Source organism: Trematomus bernacchii, unplaced genomic scaffold, assembly GCF_902827165.1.
Source record: "Trematomus bernacchii unplaced genomic scaffold, fTreBer1.1, whole genome shotgun sequence".
Classification (NCBI taxonomy): Eukaryota; Metazoa; Chordata; class Actinopteri; order Perciformes; family Nototheniidae; genus Trematomus; species Trematomus bernacchii.
The window spans coordinates 3,252,516-3,273,027 of NW_022987839.1; the positions used below are offsets into that span (position 1 = coordinate 3,252,516).

A 20,512-nucleotide genomic window follows, 5' to 3' on the forward strand; every position below is an offset into this window, starting at 1 on the left:
CCATGGGTCTGCACCGTGGAGTCCTTACATACAGAGTTAACAGTTTGAAGACAATGCATCCCAGATACTGTGTTACCTGACTGAAAGAAGTCATGAGGAAAAAGCATGGATTTTCAGTTTTTACTGCCTTGTGAGTTCATTTTCAGGAGATATTTGTAAACTACCTCAGGTCTGGAAAATATACGACTGCAGGGGTTTTTCTTATTCAATAGCCGCGTTCACACCAAGTACTTTCCTGTACTTAGTTCCGGCACTAATGGCGCATTTCCATTGCAGCGCGTAGCTCGCTTTAAGCGTGCCGTGTCGTGCCGTCCCCTTTTTTGGTTGTGCTTCCACTAGGCCTCGTTCCGGCGCGGCACGGCGCGGGGCCACTTTTTCCCCTCTTTTCTGGCCCTAGAAAATTGTGGTTCTATCGGGGCCAACAAACAGGGCTGAGTCGGGCTGAGTATGCTAAACTAGAGAGAGGAGCGCTGGCAAGAGGGCTAGAACTACAACAAGATGGACATATTTGACCGTGATTTAATTGTAATACACGTTTCAAAATGATGCCGAAGTAACAACATACTGATACCGGTTAGTAAAAACCATGAATTAATGCTTTGTCAAGTCTGCAGACAGACGGCAGGCGAAAAACCTTTTAAAATTCGTGTTTTTCTAGATGGAGATTGGCTAAGCTAACGCAGTATATGCCCCGACCGTCCACACTCACAACAACGGCCTATACAGACATAAATAAGGCAGCGACTGTATTCACCATGACACAGGCAGTCTGTGGTGTGTACTTGTTTAACTTTTGTCGAGTTTCTGAACATATATAAGGAGCTGTGAGCTCTGAGTGCTCACAGCTAACGGCTGTGTTGTGTTTCTGGATTTCTCATTGAAGATGACGTCACGGCTCCGCCTACACTGCGTTACTATAGTAACTACCCCAGTTCCTAAACTGTAATGGAAGCGCAGCATGAAGTGAGTCGGCCCTGTTAAGGCCCAACGCGGCCAAGCCGTACCGAGCCGTACCGAGTGTGGCCGAGGCCGACCGTGTAGTGGAAATGCGCCATAAGAGCCCCGGCGCTTTTAACCCCAGGGCACTTAGTACAGATCGCGTTCACACCGGAGTACTTTTCCCTGAGGGAAGATTACGCAAATGAGCCGCTGACGTCACTTCTTCTTCTTCTGCTTTGGCTTTACTGGCAGGCCACAAACCACTTCACGGCGAGTACAGTAGGTGGCGGTATGCACCTTAAAGTTGTTTGCAATCCGCTGCAAAACAAGAGAAGAAGAAGAAAAACTTCCCGCGTATACTGCGACGCCCACCCACTCGCTGTGTACATTAGGCGTCTGTTGTTTACCTTCCGACCTCAGACATGATGGAGATGGAGTCGACTGAAGTTGTGCTGTTTGTGCTCATGTTATACAGCTTTGTAACTGAGTTAATGCAGCCTGAGCAACTTGCGTACAATAACAAAACAAGCCGAGCACGAGTGGTGGTGGAGAACGCTTTTGGCAGACTGAAGGGCAGGTGGCGGTGCTTGATGAAAAGAAACGACTACAAGATCACAATCCAGGTGGCAGCATGTTGCATATTACATAACCTTTGTGAAAGTAATGAGTACAGGGACGAATGGACTGCCTTACCGGCGACCCAGCTTTATGAGGCATCTGAACAGCGTGTCAATTGTAAACATTTTGACAATAAAGCTAATCTTTTGTACAGTGCTTGTTTCTCTTTTATTTTCCAGTCAAGACAGGCATCATTACAATAGTGTACAGTGTGGCAATATAATAACAATAAACTGTGCCAGGTGTGTTGTATGCACAGTAAATAGGCTCAGCAGCAAACCCACCGTTATTAGTATATATATATCTTCCTGAGACCCACTGCATCCGTCTGCCATAAACACTATGGAAACAAATGTTAGTTTCGGCCCATAGTGGACTCCATTTTCATGTTGTGTAAAATGGGGGGGGGGGGGAATTAAAGGTTTGCAAATCCCCATGTCCTCCTCAGAGGACAATCATAAAAACATTTAGTTTTAGGTCAAATAATATTTTAAATTATATAAATTATCATATTTGTGTATGTGCCCCTGCCATTCCTCCACAAGGTTGCAACATTGATGATAAATAAATGACAAATAAAGCTTTGCCAGTTTATAACCGATGAAACATGATGGTATCAGAATAATCACTTACATGTGATGTATAGGATGCTACACAGGTCACTAAAGATAAAGTGTCAGGAGAAATAAGCAAGCTACAGGATCTGTTTAACAGTAAATAGAAGTTCACATTTTTAATGTAAATAAAATAGATGTTGTACATGTAAATTAACATTATCAATATAAAATAAAGTGTCAGTTGTATCAAGACTATATAATAACAGTAATAACAATAATATAAAATGAACTGGTGAGCATCTTGTCCTCCGTTTCCTGGGCCTTGGTGAACAGCACCAACTGATCCCCGTGCATCGACTCTTTCACCACGGCACGCCGGTCCTCCAACGCCTGGACGGTGTCAAAGAAATTCGCATCCCGTGTCCGCTTTCCTAAGAGGGGAAAATAAGCAAGATACAAGATCTGTTTAGTCGCCATGTAGTTTTACAACATACTAGGAATGTGTTTTTTGTATTTTCACAAATAGAATTAAGGTTTCAGAAATCTGAAACTGTGTTATAAAGAATCTTTTGACTCTCTGGGATAATCCAGTCCAGATTTGATGAGTCTAGGTAGAGTGGTTTTAGATCAGGACCTGGTCTAATGTGGTCTACATGTAAAAAAAGCACTGAAATCTCCCTTTTTTGTATTTTTACAAATAGAATTAAGGTTTCACAAATCTCAAACTGTGTTATAAAGAATGTTTAGCCTCTCTGGGATAATCCAGTCCAAATAAATCGGCTATGCAGCGATTTAAGAGGTTCAAACACGGAGGATTGTGCTTCATGTATGCTTGAATTTTGTTTAATGTTGTTGAGGCAAGTTTTCGTACCGGAAGTCATGTGACCTCTAGCCCGGATGTTTACAATGTTTGTGAGAGACATTTGTAAATGCCGGTCTGCGAATACGTTTTCACGCTGTTTCATAATTGTACCAAGAAGGAAATAAACATGATTGTGAACATCAGTTCGATGCGTAACGTTCTTTCAAGACAAAGTTACAGTGTGTGTACCTTTGCGTTTGGTTGCTGGTAAGGGGGACGAGCTAGCGCTGTGATCTAGAATGCAAAGCTCGCTTGTTTCCAATCCCGAGAGTTGTCCATCCTCGCCTGAAACAGACGATTAGTGCCATGAGTTAGTGAAGCAAATTACAGAAACACTACACAGTTATTCACAAGTCAAAACGTTTTCATAGCGGCCGAGAATATCTAGCTAGCTAGATGTAGCTAGCTCGGGGCCGGTGTTAGCCTATTCAACCTAGCATGGCTAGCTTGATCTACTGAGCAAATAAAAGTACATCTGAGACCATTATTGTGCAGATTAAAACCCCAGTGCATGTAGTTGATTTTACCTTCGTCGTGGTCGTCATCGTTGGCCACTGAATCCGCCGTTTGTAGTCCTGCCCGAGTTTCTTTATTTTTAGCCGGTGTGTGCCGTGGCGCTGTGCACGATTCCCAGGTCGAGTGAAAGCTACTGAACTGGCTTCAGTAGCATTCCCTGGGTCGCGTCCTCGGCGTAGATCTCCAGAAGCGCCGACACCTCCTCATCATTTCTTGATGCTTGCCATAACTGCTTTCAAAAACAAACCCAACGCTCCGTCGGTGCGTTGGGATTTTGTAGCGAGGGAAAACAATGGCGTCTCCACACATCATTTTCACAGTTGTACGGGCGTGGTTTGCAATTCGCCCAGCCAATCAGCACTGGGGCACTTTTGGGGCACTTTTCACCCTCAGGAAAGTATGCTCTCTCAGCCGGCTCTAAAAATGGGGGTAAAAGTACCCGAGATTAAGTACAATTTTTGGTGTGAACGCGACATAAGGGGTACCAACGGAACTAAACGCGAAAAGTACGGTGAAAAGTACTCCGGTGTGAATGCGGCTATTAAAGAGCTGAAAAAAGACCACAGTCAAAGTGAAGTAGTCATGACCGCAGAAAGCATTGCATTTATTTGACAAAATGAGTTACTAGTTACTTTACAAATACAAATGATTAGATTAAACAAAATATGAATAAACAGTGATATATAATTATTATTATTATTATAAGATATCCAGCAGCAGTATATAAAGTGAACGTTGCTCCACTTTTAACAGCTGTGATGAACACATTCACGTAAACAAAATGAAAGAATCCAGTAATTCAATATAAGATTCTAAAATGGGACATTGGGCGCAGTAAGTACTTTTACTTTTGGTACTTTAACTATTTTTTGATGGCAATATGTCTCAGTTTATGCTGCTTTACTTCTACTCGACAGCTTTTAGTTACTAGTTAGATATAGATTAGTAGATAATTCTAAATATAAATCAGTTATTAAATACACTTTGACAGATATTTATAGGATAAGATATCCAGCAGCAGGACATAAGGTTGCTCAAATTAGCTCTACATTTACTAACTGTGATAAAACACATCAATAATCATTATAGTAACTCAATATATATATATATATATATATATATATATATATATATATATACGATTCTGAAAAGGGCCATTATGCATAAGGAGTACTTTTACTTTTGGTACTTAAAGTATATTTTGATACCAATGCTTTTGTACTTGTACTTGGTACACAGTATTTTTACCCTGTAGTATTTCTACTTTTGCTTTAGTAGAATATCTGAGTACTTCTTTCACCACTGCCACCATGAGTGTGGAGCTGTGTGCTACAAAAGCCTGAATTTAAAACAAATATTTTACAGCTGAAGACTGTTTTCAAATGTAGGGCAAGTTGTAAGCGAGGCTCCGTTTGTGAATGAGGAAACAGTTCAGAGTGTCTGCTCCTCCTGCTGGAATGAGTCAGAGTTTGATAAGCCCTCCCTCTTCTTCCTGCTCTCAGACACAGCCAGCTCCACTCTGTATTTCCTGGCTCCTCCCCTTTAGATCCACACTGAGGAGGATGGGTGTAACCAACATGTGGGTAAAGCACAAGAGTTGATAGGCCACATTCACTGCGCACACACACGCTGTTCAGATCACAGCTCACATAGTTTCAGGTTTCAGGAAGTGAAACTCAGACACTCGCTGCCACTGAGAGGGGAAATGGCGCAGAAAGGAGTTCAGCTGGACCGGGAAACCTTCTCTTGTTCGATCTGTCTGGATCTACTGAAGGATCCGGTGACGACTTCCTGTGGACACAGCTACTGCATGAAGTGTATTAAAGGCTTCTGGGATGGAGAGGATGAGAAGAAGATCCACAGCTGCCCTCAGTGTAGGCAGAGCTTCACACCGAGGCCTGTACTGCTGAAAAACACCATGTTAGCAGCTTTAGTGGAGGAGCTGAAGAAGACTGGACTCCAAGCAGCTCCTGCTGATCACTGCTATGCTGGAGCTGAAGATGTGGCCTGTGATGTCTGCACTGGGAGAAAACTGAGAGCCTGTAAGTCCTGCCTCGTGTGTCTGGCCTCTTATTGTGACAAACACCTCCAGCCTCATTATGACGCAGCTACGTTTAAAAAACACAAGCTGGTGGAGCCCTCCAAGAAGCTCCAGGAGAACATCTGCTCTCGTCACGACGAGGTCATGAAGATGTTCTGCCGCACTGATCAGCAGTGTATCTGTTATCTCTGCCCTGTGGATGAACACAAAGGCCACGACACAGTGTCAGCTGCAGCAGAAAGGACTGAGAGGCAGAGAGAGCTGGAGGGGAGTCGACTAAACATCCAGCAGAGAATCCAGGACAGAGAGAAGGAGGTGAAGCTGCTTCAGCAGGAGGTGGAGGCCTTCAATGGCTCTGCTGATAAAGCAGTGGAGGACAGTGAGAAGATGTTCACTGAGCTGATCCGTCTCATGGAGAAAAGAAGCTCTGATGTGAAGCAGCAGGTCAGATCCCAGCAGAAGAGGGAAGTTAGTCGAGTCAGAGAGCTTCAGGAGAAGCTGGAGCAGGAGATGGCTGAGCTGAAGAGGAGAGACGCTGAGCTGAAGCTGCTGTCTCACACAGAGGATCACAACCAGTTTCTGCTCAGCTACCCCTCACTGTCAGCCCTCAGTGAACCTACACACTCATCCAGCATCAACATCCGTCCTCTGAGCTACTTTGAGGACGTGACGGCGGCCCTGTCAGCAGTCAGAGACAAACTACAGGACGTCCTGAGAGAGGAATGGACAAACGTCTCACCGACTGAAGTGGATGTTTTACTGTCAGCAGCAGAGCCCACCACCAGAGCTGGGTTCTTACAATATTCACAGGAGATCACACTGGATCCAAACACAGCATGCACACAGCTGTTATTATCTGAGGGGAGCAGAAAAGCAACATACATGGGACAACATCAGTCTTATTCTAGTCACCCAGACAGATTCACTAATTATGTTCAGGTCCTGAGTAGAGAGAGTCTGACTGGACGTTGTTACTGGGAGGTGGAGTGGAGAGGGGGAGACGTTTCTGTAGCAGTCGCATACAAGAATATCAGCAGAGCAGGGAGTGGAAGTGGATTTGGACTCAATGACAAATCTTGGTCCTTAGAGTGTAAACAAAACAGTTATTTATTTCGTTACAACAATATCATCACTCCCGTCTCAGGTCCTCTGTCCTCCAGAGTAGGAGTGTACCTGGATCACAGAGCAGGTATTCTGTCCTTCTACAGCATCTCTGAAACCATGACTCTCCTCCACAGAGTCCAGACCACATTCACTCAGCCGCTACATGCTGGAGTTGGGCTTTATGCTGGAACCACAGCTGAGTTTTGTAAACTGAAATAGCCTGAAGTCATTTGAGGAACTCTTCTACTTCTTAAACTCATTGTGTGTCCATCATTGTTGCTGAGAGCTGATTGTTCATGTCTTCACTGCACAGAGATCAGCTGTCAATCAAACATTATGGGATGTGCTTTAACATCTTCTCACGAGTTGTTCTGTAGATGTTTGGGTTTCTTTAGGCGGCGCTCCTTCCTGTGTCTGTTTAGCCATGGAGGCTGTCACTGCTCAGGAGGATTTCTGTTAACCTCAACTCATATTTCTCTGCATGGAAATGTAAACTTTGCTCTAAATATTTGTTGAATATCGATATTGATGTATTTGTATGTTGTTGTTTCTCTTGTAATGCATGAGAGAGAGAAAGCACCAGAGCTTCTTTCATTGTAGATATTTTATTCTAAATGTCTTTTATTTGTGACTAAGTCTCAATGTGTTGAATGCATCAATGAAAGTTTGAAGAAGGAAATAAAACACATTCAAAGAAAAGCTAACAGGTTGAGTTTGTAATAAATTGTGTTTCTATGTTCAATATGTGAGATGAGTGCCACATTTACATGTCTGTACAAAATAAAATGTTGGGGTTTTTCTTGTTAATAAAAGAGCTAAGAGGACACAAGTGAAAATCTCAGTCTTTTGTTTTTAATAATAAAAATATTATTAAATTATTTTTCTGAAACAAGATATTTGAATTTTTTTATAAATATTGTATTTATCTGGAGGATCAAGAAAAATGCAATAAATTCAGATTTTCTCATGTATTTTCAGAAAAACATGTGAAAGCCTTTTAGCTGATGCAGCTCTTTTAGTAACCCTGCTCACGTTTCGTCAGGTTGGTGTAGATTTCTCTTCATTCACATGTGTGTTGGCACATTGCTGTTAACATGTTTCATCGTTTTTGAAGCTGCAGCACGTTACTCCAAGTGTTTGGGCCGATGTAGCGCGATTGCACCTACCTACCGGCCACCGTAGTTTTTACATTTTAAATGTAAGCATTGAGTTTAAAGTAATAAAAGGTAAAATAAATGTCTTCTTGTTCTTCAGAGAGCGATGTAAACTGCTGCAACACTTTTTAGACCATAAAGCCGGGAGGACATTGAAACCAGAGCTGAAAAAGGTATACTTGTACAAAATGAAAAAGGCATCTCTTGCTAAGATGTAGCAGGAAATAAATAACGGAGGATGGAGGCTGGTGAGCCGTTTCTCCACCAGCAGCAGTTTGATGTCAGACCGGTCTGACCGGAACAGGGAAGGAACTCCTGCGTCACGTTGTAAATGTTAAAGTCACACAGGGAACATTGAGCTTCTGTTCTTCTGTTTGTTTTGAGTGTAATGTAAGAGTATAAAGCGAGGCGTTTGTATCGATGAGACAACACAACAGAACTCAGGTATGAGTTTGAGGTTGTGTCAGCAGAAAGACAGCAGGTGTGTGTGTGTGTGTGTGTGTGTGTGTGTGTGTGTGTGTGTGTGTGTGTGTGTGTGTGTGTGTGTGTGTGTGTGTGTGTGTGTGTTTACTTGTGAATGTCAGGTGTGAGAGATAAAAATAATAATAATAATGCTCACTTTCAGTTTTCTATTTTAAACACCCCCCCCCCCCCCCACCCGTATGATCATAGGGCCACACTGCAGCAGGATCTACACCCAAAAGGCGTTTCTTTGCTGGTTAAATCGTGGAGCATGCTCATTGTAATAAAGAAAGAACACATTCCTTCTGATGTTAATGTTTGGATCCTCTGGATGTCTGAGGGTTTGCACCATTATGCCTACACGGTATCCAGCAGGCCTTCTCATGTAGAACAGTCCACAGAGCACTAAGAAGTTGAAAACGTCTTGACTTATAAAAACGAGCGAGTACATGATGAAGGAAACCATCAGCAGTGCTGCCCCAATAACTAAGACTAATGTGTGGTTAATGCACAGGCCAACAAATTGTATCAAGGAAAGAGCGACTGCAATCCCTGATTTGGCCACTGACAATGTTACTGAAGCAGCTCCTATCAGCTCAGGACCAACGGCAACTATCCTTCGCCTCGCGCCTGAACATGCAGATGAAAATCCTTTCAGTACCTTGGGCGCAGCAGCGACTATCCATCTATATGCCACAGAATAAATAGATGAAAAAACGTCTGGTACTTTAGGACTAACACCTCCTATTCTGTATACAGTTGTAGATCCTACCAACGGCGCAAAACTACCAAAAATTCTTCTTCGAGCAAAAGGAATAATGACTGCAATCCCTAAAAGAGTAACTCCTCCTATCACATATCTATTTCCAATCATGTATGTGATGTGAGCTCTCAGCTGTTCAAGTAGAGGAAGTCCACCTCCATTTGGGGTCTGAGGTGGCTGAGGCATCCAAGGGAGCCTGAGCAACCTGACAGCCTCACTTTGATGAACCTGTTGTGTTCCCTGACCACCCTGGACACAAGGGAGGAAAGTGCTAATGGGAGCATTTCTCCAGACTTGTGTGAAAGGCCAGTTGTTGTGTCGGTGACAACAGCAAGTCCGGGAAACTGGAGCAACCTCCTCCAACTCCTCTCCTGAGCTTTCTCCTCTTCTTAATTCATGATGCTCAGGTCTTTGCTGGTTGAACGGGGTCGCTGTGGGAGGACGAGGGTTCAGAAAATCCTTCACTCCCTTTGTGACATAAGTGCCCACAACATAACCAAGACAAAGGAACACCATGGCTATCACGGGTTATTTGTCTGTTTTGAATATGGAATAAAATTAATTAATTCTTGTCTCAGTGTCTGTCTTCAAAAGTGTCTCACTGAACACAAATGTTCTAATAGTAGAAGCAAGTAGATCCCTATGACGTCATCGTTCTTCCATCGCATAGATGACGTCACTGTCCTATGACGTCAGTGCGTCGCTGCTGGCGTCAAACAGCCCCGCCCCCTTTTACAGGTGAAAACAACAAATCGGCGCAGAGTGGAAAAATATACTTTCGTCAAGCTGCTGTGTTGCACTTTAAACAACAAAAAAGCTCCAGAATTACAAGTTTCTTTACTTCCAATTATAAAAAAAGGACAATAATAGAAGAAATCTTTGGCTTCAGACCGTTCACAGAGAAAACGAAAACAGTAAACAAACACTTGATCACAGTTAGCATCAATTATGATGCTAATGAGGTTACCGTCAGTCGTCAAAGTGCACAGTTGTAATGTTAAAAGTCAAGGTGATGAATCTAGATGCAGCATTAAAATATTAAACACTTTTAAAGTCAAAGAAATTCTGTTGTTTTGTGTTATTTTGATTAAGAACATTTTTTTTCAGAATTCAGAATAAATATATTTTTTTGTTCCTTTTTTTTAATGAAATTACAGAAATCTGAGATTAAAGTTAGGAAAAAATCACTTTGGTCAGACCTCAACATGTTCTTTACTAGTGAAAGTCAGAATTCTGATAAAAAAAATATTCTTTTACAAAAGAAATTCAGATTTTCAATTTTTTTTAAGAAAATCTCAGAAATAAAATATAAAATAAAATATATTTTATTTATTTTCATGAAAACCTTCAGAATTAGTTTTCATAGATCTGAGATTTAAGTAAGAATTTTGATTTATTACTCAAAAGAAAAAATCAGTTTTGATCAGGTCCAAAAGATAAATCCACATGTGGTCCTAATCCTCTTCTGTATTTCAGAAAAGCAGAAAAGCATTGTTACCAGGATGAGAGAGGATGCTAGATCTGCCTGAAACTGTCTCCTGTTCAGCATCTCCTGCTTTGGCATCTTTAGAGCTTTGCAGAAATGACATCCTCTGTGATATCTGGAGCAGAGAAATCAGTATTGGGACTGATCAAATATCTTTTCAGCCAGCGATACCTGTCACGGGGCTTGGTGTGTTTATTTGGTTGGGGCTCGATGTCCACATAATCACTGACTGGGCGGCCATTGGGTTCAGATAAGAGATAAGATAAGATAGTACTTTATTGATCTCAATTTGGGACATTGTTGTGTTGCAGCAGCATAAAAGACATGGCATTGTACAATAACGATTAAAAAAGACTGGAAATAAACAAGAAAGTAGAAAGATGTTGCGGCAGTGCACCGGTACCGGGGTCTCTCGGGCTTAACAGGTTAAGAAATATCAGTTTTTGAGCATGTAATAAGCACGTTTTGTCTTGACTATATTACAACTATATTATAATAAAACAATATAGTATTTATATTATTGAATTGATTATGATTATGATTATTAGTAGAAGTAGTTTATTTGCATTAATTATATTTTAATCTTTTTGAGGCTAGTATTTGGCAGGAAATGCAGACGTATTCACCTGTAAACGCATACTGAACGACATACATGCACATTTACCATTTACCTCACTGTATAAAAAAGTAACTGTGTTGATAACAATAATAAACAGGAATTATATTTGCAAAGTACTTTGTTTCCAAAAAAATGGTTTCACTCCTGTCGGTGGGGTGGGGGGGGGGGCCTCATCTCACAATGTCGCTTGGGGCCCCAAGTTGGCTGCGGAAACCTCACCTCAACCCAAACCACATGCCTGAAGTTCACATGAGATCAGACTGCAGTTTAATGCCACTCATAAAACATTCCCCTGATCTGAGGAACACAGTTTAGTGAGGAATCTAATGCTTTTAGTTTAATTTGCTGGAATCATAGACTGTATACATAAAGGGTGGTATATGAATGGGTTAAGAGGCAACGCTGCTACTCTGTGGTTAATGCGGGATATGGCATGCAGACAGATATGGTGTCAGATGATATGAATGCCAATCCTCTGTTTAACAATTCTGTGCTTTAGTTTTCTTACAGGTAACAGAGGATTTGAACCTTTTCTGTTTAACCGTAAATGGTTTGTACCTAACATGTTGAGTATATAGTGCACAATCTCAAACTCATACACTACAAATAAAATAGAATAGAATATAATTCCTGACCTGTCCGGTGGTGATTATCAGATGTGAAGCTGCTGGGAGTTTGTTCCAAGGGTGGGGCTGAAGAGCATTTACTATACATTGGAGCACCAGAGACAATCACTACACTTGATTTCTCTCCATGGGTCTGCACCGTGGAGTCCTTACATACAGAGTTAACAGTTTGAAGACAATGCATCCCAGATACTGTGTTACCTGACTGAAAGAAGTCATGAGGAAAAAGCATGGATTTTCAGTTTTTACTGCCTTGTGAATTCATTTTCAGGAGATATTTGTAAACCACCTCAGGTCTGGAAAATATACGACTGCAGGGGGTTTTCTTATTCATTAAAGAGCTGAAAAAAGACCACAGTCAAAGTGAAGTAGTCATGACCGCAGAAAGCATTGCATTTATTTGACAAAATGAGTTACTAGTTACTTTACAAATACAAATGATTAGATTAAACAAAATATGAATAAACAGTGATATATTATTATTATTATTATTATAAAATATCCAGCAGCAGTATATAAAGTGAACGTTGCTCCACTTTTAACAGCTGTGATGAACACATTAACGTAAACAAAATGAAAGAATCCAGTAATTCAATATAAGATTCTAAAATGGGACATTGGGCGCAGTAAGTACTTTTACTTTTGGTACTTTAACTATTTTTTGATGCCAATATGTCTCAGTTTATGCTGCTTTATACTTCTACTAGACAGCTTTTAGTTACTAGTTAGATATAGATTAGTAGATAATTCAAAATATAAATCAGTTATTAAATACACTTTGACAGATATTTATAGGATAAGATATCCAGCAGCAGGACATACAGTTGCTCAAATTAGCTCTACATTTACTAACTGTGATAAAACACATCAATAATCATTATAGTAACTCAATATATATATATATATATATATATATATATATATATATATATACGATTCTGAAAAGGGCCATTATGCATAAGGAGTACTTTTACTTTTGGTACTTAAAGTATATTTTGATACCAATGCTTTTGTACTTTTACTTGTTACAGAGTATTTTTACCCTGTAGTATTTCTACTTTTGCTTTAGTAGAATATCTGAGTACTTCTTTCACCACTGCCACCATGAGTGTGGAGCTGTGTGCTACAAAAGCCTGAATTTAAAACAAATATTTTACAGCTGAAGACTGTTTTCAAATGTAGCCCTCCCTCTTCTTCCTGCTCTCAGACACAGCCAGCTCCACTCTGTATTTCCTGGCTCCTCCCCTTTAGATCCACACTGAGGGGGATGGGTGTAACCAACATGTGGGTAAAGTACAAGAGCTGATAGGCCACATTCACTGCACACACACATCCTGTTCAGATCACAGCTCACATAGTTTCAGCTCTCAGGAAGTGAAACTCAGACACTCGCTGCTACTGAGAGGTGAAATGGCGCAGAAAGGAGTTCAGCTGGACCGGGAAACCTTCTCTTGTTCGATCTGTCTGGATCTACTGAAGGATCCGGTGACGACTACCTGTGGACACAGCTACTGCATGAAGTGTATTAAAGCCCACTGGGATGGAGAGGATGAGAAGAAGATCCACAGCTGCCCTCAGTGTAGGCAGAGCTTCACACCGAGGCCTGTCCTGCTGAAAAACACCATGTTAGCAGCTTTAGTGGAGGAGCTGAAGAAGACTGGACTCCAAGCTGCTCCTGCTGATCACTGCTATGCTGGAGCTGAAGATGTGGCCTGTGATGTCTGCACTGGGAGAAAACTTAGAGCCTGTAAGTCCTGCCTCGTGTGTCTGGCCTCTTATTGTGACAAACACCTCCAGCCTCATTATGACGCAGCTACGTTTAAAAAACACAAGCTGGTGGAGCCCTCCAAGAAGCTCCAGGAGAACATCTGCTCTCGTCATGACGAGGTGATGAAGATGTTCTGCCGCACTGATCAGCAGTGTATCTGTTATCTCTGCTCTGTGGACGAACACAAAGGCCACGACACAGTGTCTGCTGCAGCAGAGAGGACTGAGAGGCAGAGAGAGCTGGAGGGGAGTCGACTAAACATCCAGCAGAGAATCCAGGACAGAGAGAAGGAGGTGAAGCTGCTTCAGCAGGAGGTGGAGGCCGTCAATGGCTCTGCTGATAAAGCAGTGGAGGACAGTGAGAAGATGTTCACTGAGCTGATCCGTCTCATGGAGAAAAGAAGCTCTGATGTGAAGCAGCAGGTCAGATCCCAGCAGAAGAGGGAAGTGAGTCGAGTCAAAGAGCTTCAGGAGAAGCTGGAGCAGGAGATCTCTGAGCTGAAGAGGAGAGACGCTGAGCTGAAGCTGCTGTCTCACACAGAGGATCACAACCAGTTTCTGCACAGCTACCCCTCACTGTCAGCCCTCAGTGAACCTACACACTCATCCAGCATCAACATCCGTCCTCTGAGCTACTTTGAGGACGTGACGGCGGCCCTGTCAGCAGTCAGAGACAAACTACAGGACGTCCTGAGAGAGGAATGGACAAACGTCTCACCGACTGAAGTGGATGTTTTACTGTCAGCAGCAGAGCCCACCACCAGAGCTGGGTTCTTCAAATATTCACAGGAGATCACTCTGGATCCAAACACAGCACACACATATCTGTTATTATCTGAGGGGAGCAGAAAAGCAACATTCATGGAACAACAACAGTCTTATTCTAGTCACCCAGACAGATTCACTGGTTATTCTCAGGTCCTGAGTAGAGAGAGTCTGACTGGACGCTGTTACTGGGAGGTGGAGTGGAGAGGGAGAGAAGTTCGTGTTGCAGTCGCATACAAGAATATCAGCAGAGCAGGGTGGGGGGATGAATGTGGATTTGGACTCAATGACAAATCTGGGTCCTTAGAGTGTAAACAAAACAGTTATTCATTTCGTTACAACAGTATCAAAACTCCCGTCTCAGGTCCTCAGTCCTCCAGAGTAGGAGTGTACCTGGATCACAGAGCAGGTATTCTGTCCTTCTACAGCATCTCTGAAACCATGACTCTCCTCCACAGAGTCCAGACCACATTCACTCAGCCGCTACATGCTGGTGTTTGGCTTTATGATGGAGCCACAGCTGAGTTTTGTAAACTGAAATAGCCTGAAGTCATTTGAGGAACTCTTCTACTTCTTAAACTCATTGTGTGTCCATCATTGTTGCTGAGAGCTGATTGTTCATGTCTTCACTGCACAGAGATCAGCTGTCAATCAAACATTATGGGATGTGCTTTAACATCTTCTCCTGAGTTGTTCTGTAGATGTTGGAGTTTCTTTAGGCGGCGCTCCTTCCTGTGTCTGTTTAGCCATGGAGGCTGTCACTGCTCAGGAGGATTTCTGTTAACCTCAACTCATATTTCTCTGCATGGAAATGTAAACTTTGCTCTAAATATTTGTTGAATATCGATATTGATGTATTTGTATGTTGTTGTTTCTCTTGTAAAGCATGAGAGAGAGAAAGCACCAGAGCTTCTTTCATTGTAGATATTTTATTCTAAATGTCTTTTATTTGTGACTAAGTCTCAATGTGTTGAATGCATCAATGAAAGTTTGAAGAAGGAAATAAAACACATTCAAAGAAAAGCTAACAGGTTGAGTTTGTAATAAATTGTGTTTCTATGTTCAAGATGTGAGATGAGTGCCACATTTACATGTCTGTACAAAATAAAATGTTGGAGTTTTTCTTGTTAATAAAAGAGCTAAGAGGACACAAGTGAAAATCTCAGTCTTTGTTTGTAATCTTAAAATGAATGATCTCTCCTCTCCAGTGAAGCTGCACTAAGTTGAGTTGAATTTTTAATACATGTAGTTCTTGTTTTACTGCTACGTCCCCAATAAGCTCTAGGACAAAAAAGGAGACGGTAACACACGACAACAAATAACATTGAGAGAGTCGGGGGGGAAAGTGAACACAAGTGCATTTATTTACACCAAAGAATGGAGAGGACGAAACGTCTATGGAAGAGGGTTAGGAACATGTGGAGAAATGTGAGATCTGAACTAAAGTGATATTTTTTATGTTTCAAGATTTTAGTCAGAATATTGAGAAACAACTCAGAATTCAGAATATTTTTAATAAATCTTTTTCTTAAGAACATTTTTTTTCTGAAAATCTCAGAATTCAGAATAAATATATTTTATTCCTTTTTTTTAATGAAATTACAGAAATCTGAGATTAAAGTTAGAAAAAAATGACTTTGGTCAGACCTCAACATGTTCTTTACTAGTGAAAGTCAGAATTCTGATAACAAAAATATTCTTTTACAAAAGAAATTCAGATTTTCAATTTTTTTTTAAGAAAATCTCAGAAATCTGACTTTTTCTTAAAATATATTTTATTTATTTTCATGAAAACCTTCAGAATTAGTTTTCATAGATATGAGATTTAAGTAAGAATTTTGATTTATTACTCAAAAGAAAAAATCAGTTTTGGTCAGGTCCAAAAGATAAATCCACATGTGGTCCTAATCCTCTTCTGTATTTCAGAAAAGCAGAAAAGCATTGTTACCAGGATGAGAGAGGATGCTAGATCTGCCTGAAACTGTCTCCTGTTCAGCATCTCCTGCTTTGGCATCTTTATCTGCAGCCCTTTGATGTACTCCACCACTTTGTCCACATCGAGAGCATCCACACTGTCGTACAAGCACAGGATCTGAAGAAAGGAGTAAAACAGTAAATAGACTGAAAGGATTTGGGTACTGAGGCTGCTAGAGAGAGAGAAAGAGGAAGATGAATACAATCTTTAAGAAACTAAATTATTGTATAGTTCTGTGTGTCCTCCAGGAACTAAATCCATTAAGACATACTTAAAATGTCTGCTTGCATCAACTTTGAATCAAAGCAAAGCATACTATTGTTTTCGTTTGTTGGCGACATTTCCAACTTCTCTCATCCACAGAAGTTGATGAGAAAAACAAGAATAGGTTTAGCAATCTGTCACATTTCCTGTTGGCTGTCTGAGGAGTCACCTGCACGGCGCTGAGGGTGTAGAGCAGGTGGGGGTCGTGTCCGATGCTGGCGCTGAGGCCTCCACACTCGTGCTGACAGGATTTGATGAAGTCTACGATCTCCGGCCGGTTCATCCGGGGCAGCTGCGCCATCAGGTCCATCACCGTCAGCCCCCAGTAGATGCCGCTCATCCGCAGGTACTCTGACAGCGTGTACTCCTGAGGCCTGTACTACGAAGCCAGATTTTCCTAACCTGGATATGTTTGAGTTAGCCGGTTGGCCCAATCCAAAACATACGCGCTCTCGCTAAGCTGTACTACGACGCTGGTTATCAAGTGGATCGCTCAAGCCAGCCGTGTCCTATCTAGTTAGGTGCGCGTTCACATGAAAGGGGTGGTATTTGGAGCATTCGACCAATCACAAACATGGACAAGCGCACTGACAGCGCAGCGTCATACTTCCTGAATGAAAAGTGAACTTTAATATTAGTCAAATATGAAGAAGTTAAACTTCAAACATCCATGACTTAAACACTTTATCCAGGATAAAAGCCACATAGCTGCAAGGTGAATACAGCTGGTAAAAGAAAAAGCGTTTGAATGCGTACATTAACAGGTTTATGATATCACTGCCCCGTCTAAGACACAAGTGGATCTGACTTTAATTACATTTGACTCGAGTGTTTCGTCAACTTAATGTGCTGCTTAAAATAATACTTCTGCATACAGTATGTGACACTGTGAGTGTTGCACGGCCAGATACGGCTCAAGAAGCTGACTCAAATAAGGAAATATATGATACATTATGATGTGATATGATATGAATGATAATGGGACACATCGCCGTCTGCACTCACAGTGCCGCGGACTGTACTTAATGTTACTCTGATCCGGTTACTTATGTTGTGGCAGATATTTAAGTAAGCTTTCTTAACGCTAATGTTATAATAGTCAGATTGCTCTGAAGATGGGAGGGGATATTCTATTCATTTTCACGTTCACACAGTCAGTTGATTTTTGCCGGCCGTCTTTCCTGCAACGGCAGTTTTTCTGTATTTCCTCTATCCTGTAATATGACTTGATAGCTTTAAACTCCGCACACGGAGCTCTGATTGGTCAGCAGGCGGTGCTTTCACTGAGTTGATCTCTTAGCCTGCAACCTAACCTCCTCCCGAGGAGGTTAGCAGCTCAGCATAAGTTACCATGGAGATCTAGCCCGCTAAAAAGAGAACCAGCGTCGCAGGACCGGAAAGCCCGAGTTTTCCCTGAAGTCAGCCGGCTAAGCGAAAATCCGGCTTCGTAGTACAGGCCTCTGGACAAACACAAACAAACAGGAAAGATAAACAGTGCAGCAGGAATGAGTCCAAAAACCCGGGAATGAGTCAGCATTATTGCACTTATGGGTCCCTCATCTCAAAATCTATGGGATCTTTTATGGGTTTTTGGTTAAATCCCTGGTCTGTGGTAAAGACAATCTTAGGAGATTTTAAGTGTTTTTTTTCCAGAATGAATGTTCCTTGGTTCCAAGACTAGCCTTAGCATTATTCTCTTTACTTAACAATGTTGGAAGAGGTTGGTAAGGCCATTCACAGATCAAGCAAGGAAATTGAAGTGAGAGTTTTTAATGCAGTTATTACAGTCAAAATATGTTCAGCCACTTTGGAAATATAAACGCCCAAAGGAAAAAAAATGGTGGGTCAAAACCGATGCGGAGTAAAGTCATATTATGTAGATGAATGAGTGAATATGACAAGAAGAATTGTTGACATGCTGTGGTATATCTGCACATTTGATGGTGTATGTTTCAAAGAGTAGATCGGTTTTAGCTGAAGGTGGGTGATTTCAACTTATTGACCATGAAAAACATATATTGAATATTTAACAATGGCCAAAAAAGCCTTCATATAAAAATAAAATACACTTGGGGAACATATTACCCTGGGAACTAAAAGATACACTCCTAAAAAAACATCAATTAATCCTACAAAAGTGTCTTTTACTCACATAGTCATCCTTTTTGGAGCCGTAGGCCGCGATGTAGTCTGCATGTTTGTCCAGCAGCAGAGAGCTGGGGGCGTCAGGCTGAATGATGACATCTTTCACTTGGGTACCCTGACATTGAACACATCACCACAATACTTATCAGAATCAAGTGTTTTACACGTTTACATAAACAAGGAATTAGCTTTGGTGTATGGTGGTGCAAACATAAACAAAGAAAATATACAAATAATAACCTAAAAATCTCAAAAGAAACTTAAGACAATGAATATATGACATACTAGAGTGTATTATATATTTTAAACATGGGACATTTTCTAAATGACCTTGTTTCAATGATATACAACCACAACCTGCGTGTCAAGCCTGAAAATGACTAATATTATGTAGCAAAATTAGTGAAAATTGCAGTTGTTTTGGTATCATTGAGCTACATGCTAACTCTGATACTAACCACTTTACTTAAGTTAGCTGTTTTCACAGGTAAGCTGTCAATGTAACGCTAAAGCTGAACATAACGGAGATAAGTGGACATGTTAATGCATTTCGGCTGTATTGTTATATGCAAATAAGCTGAGTAACGATGACATTTACAACATGATAACCAGTTACCATTCTGGAGATGTTCGCATGATCAGGCTACTTCTTCTTCTTCTGTTTTCTTTTTGGTGGCTGTCAAACTGGTTAAGATGCGCATTACCGCCACCTAGTGGGGACACGGGATTATGCAGGAGAAAATCACTTGGATGCTTTTGGAATTAGATATAACAATACAAAATCCCTTTTCGTTTCACACATGTACAATGGTGTTACATGAGTGGATATTATACATTGCACATGGTGGTGTTAACTTACAGTCTTTATTGTGTGGTGGTCAGTGGTGGAAAGTAACTAAGTACATTTACTCAAGTATTTTACTTGAGTATTTTTTTGACGTGTGTACTTTACTTCAGTGCTTTCATTTTATGCTACTTTATACTTAACCTCACCTCAACCCAAACCACATGCCTGAAGTTCACATGAGATCACACTGCAGTTTAATGCCACTCATAAAACATTCCCCTGATCTGAGGAACACAGTTTAGTGAGGAATCTAATGCTTTTAGTTTAATTTGCTGGAATCATAGACTGTATACATAAAGGGTGGTATATGAATGGGTTAAGAGGCAACGCTGCTACTCTGTGGTTAATGCGGGATATGGCATGCAGACAGATATGGTGTCAGATGATATGAATGCCAATCCTCTGTTTAACAATTCTGTGCTTTAGTTTTCTTACAGGTAACAGGGGATTTGAACCTTTTCTGTTTAACCGTAAATGGTTTGTACCTAACATGTTGAGTATATAGTGCACAATCTCAAACTCATACACTACAAATAAAATAGAATAGAATATAATTCCTGACCTGTCCGGTGGTGATTATCAGATGTGAAGCTGCTGGGAGTTTGTTCCAAGGGTGGGGCTGAAGAGCATTTACTATACATTGGAGCACCAGAGACAATCACTACACTTGATTTCTCTCCATGGGTCTGCACCGTGGAGTCCTTACATACAGAGTTAACAGTTTGAAGACAATGCATCCCAGATACTGTGTTACCTGACTGAAAGAAGTCATGAGGAAAAAGCATGGATTTTCAGTTTTTACTGCCTTGTGAATTCATTTTCAGGAGATATTTGTAAACCACCTCAGGTCTGGAAAATATACGACTGCAGGGGGTTTTCTTATTCATTAAAGAGCTGAAAAAAGACCACGGTCAAAGTGAAGTAGTCATGACCGCAGAAAGCATTGCATTTATTTGACAAAATGAGTTACTAGTTACTTTACAAATACAAATGATTAGATTA

At 41.2% G+C, this 20,512-nt stretch overlaps 2 protein-coding genes across 2 annotated transcripts; one reads left to right on the forward strand and one right to left on the reverse strand.

Moving 5' to 3' along the window:
* The first annotated feature begins 4,700 nt into the window (after nucleotides 1-4,700).
* Nucleotides 4,701-14,873, forward strand: LOC117500097. The gene is made up of 3 exons (XM_034152797.1): nucleotides 4,701-6,855; nucleotides 9,348-9,423; nucleotides 13,158-14,873. Exons 1-3 carry the CDS (start codon nucleotides 5,198-5,200, stop codon nucleotides 14,820-14,822), a joined length of 3,399 nt encoding a protein of 1,132 aa, XP_034008688.1. The 5' UTR covers nucleotides 4,701-5,197; the 3' UTR covers nucleotides 14,823-14,873.
* Nucleotides 14,874-15,620: 747 nt separating this feature from the next.
* Nucleotides 15,621-19,315, reverse strand: LOC117500201 (geranylgeranyl transferase type-2 subunit beta-like). The gene is made up of 4 exons (XM_034152979.1): nucleotides 19,280-19,315; nucleotides 18,671-18,778; nucleotides 16,688-16,885; nucleotides 15,621-16,371 (listed from the first exon to the last, which is right to left on the reverse strand). The coding sequence occupies exons 1-4, from the start codon at nucleotides 19,280-19,282 to the stop codon at nucleotides 16,153-16,155; spliced, it is 528 nt and encodes a 175-aa protein (XP_034008870.1). The 5' UTR covers nucleotides 19,283-19,315; the 3' UTR covers nucleotides 15,621-16,152.
* Between the last annotated feature and the right edge of the window lie 1,197 nt (nucleotides 19,316-20,512).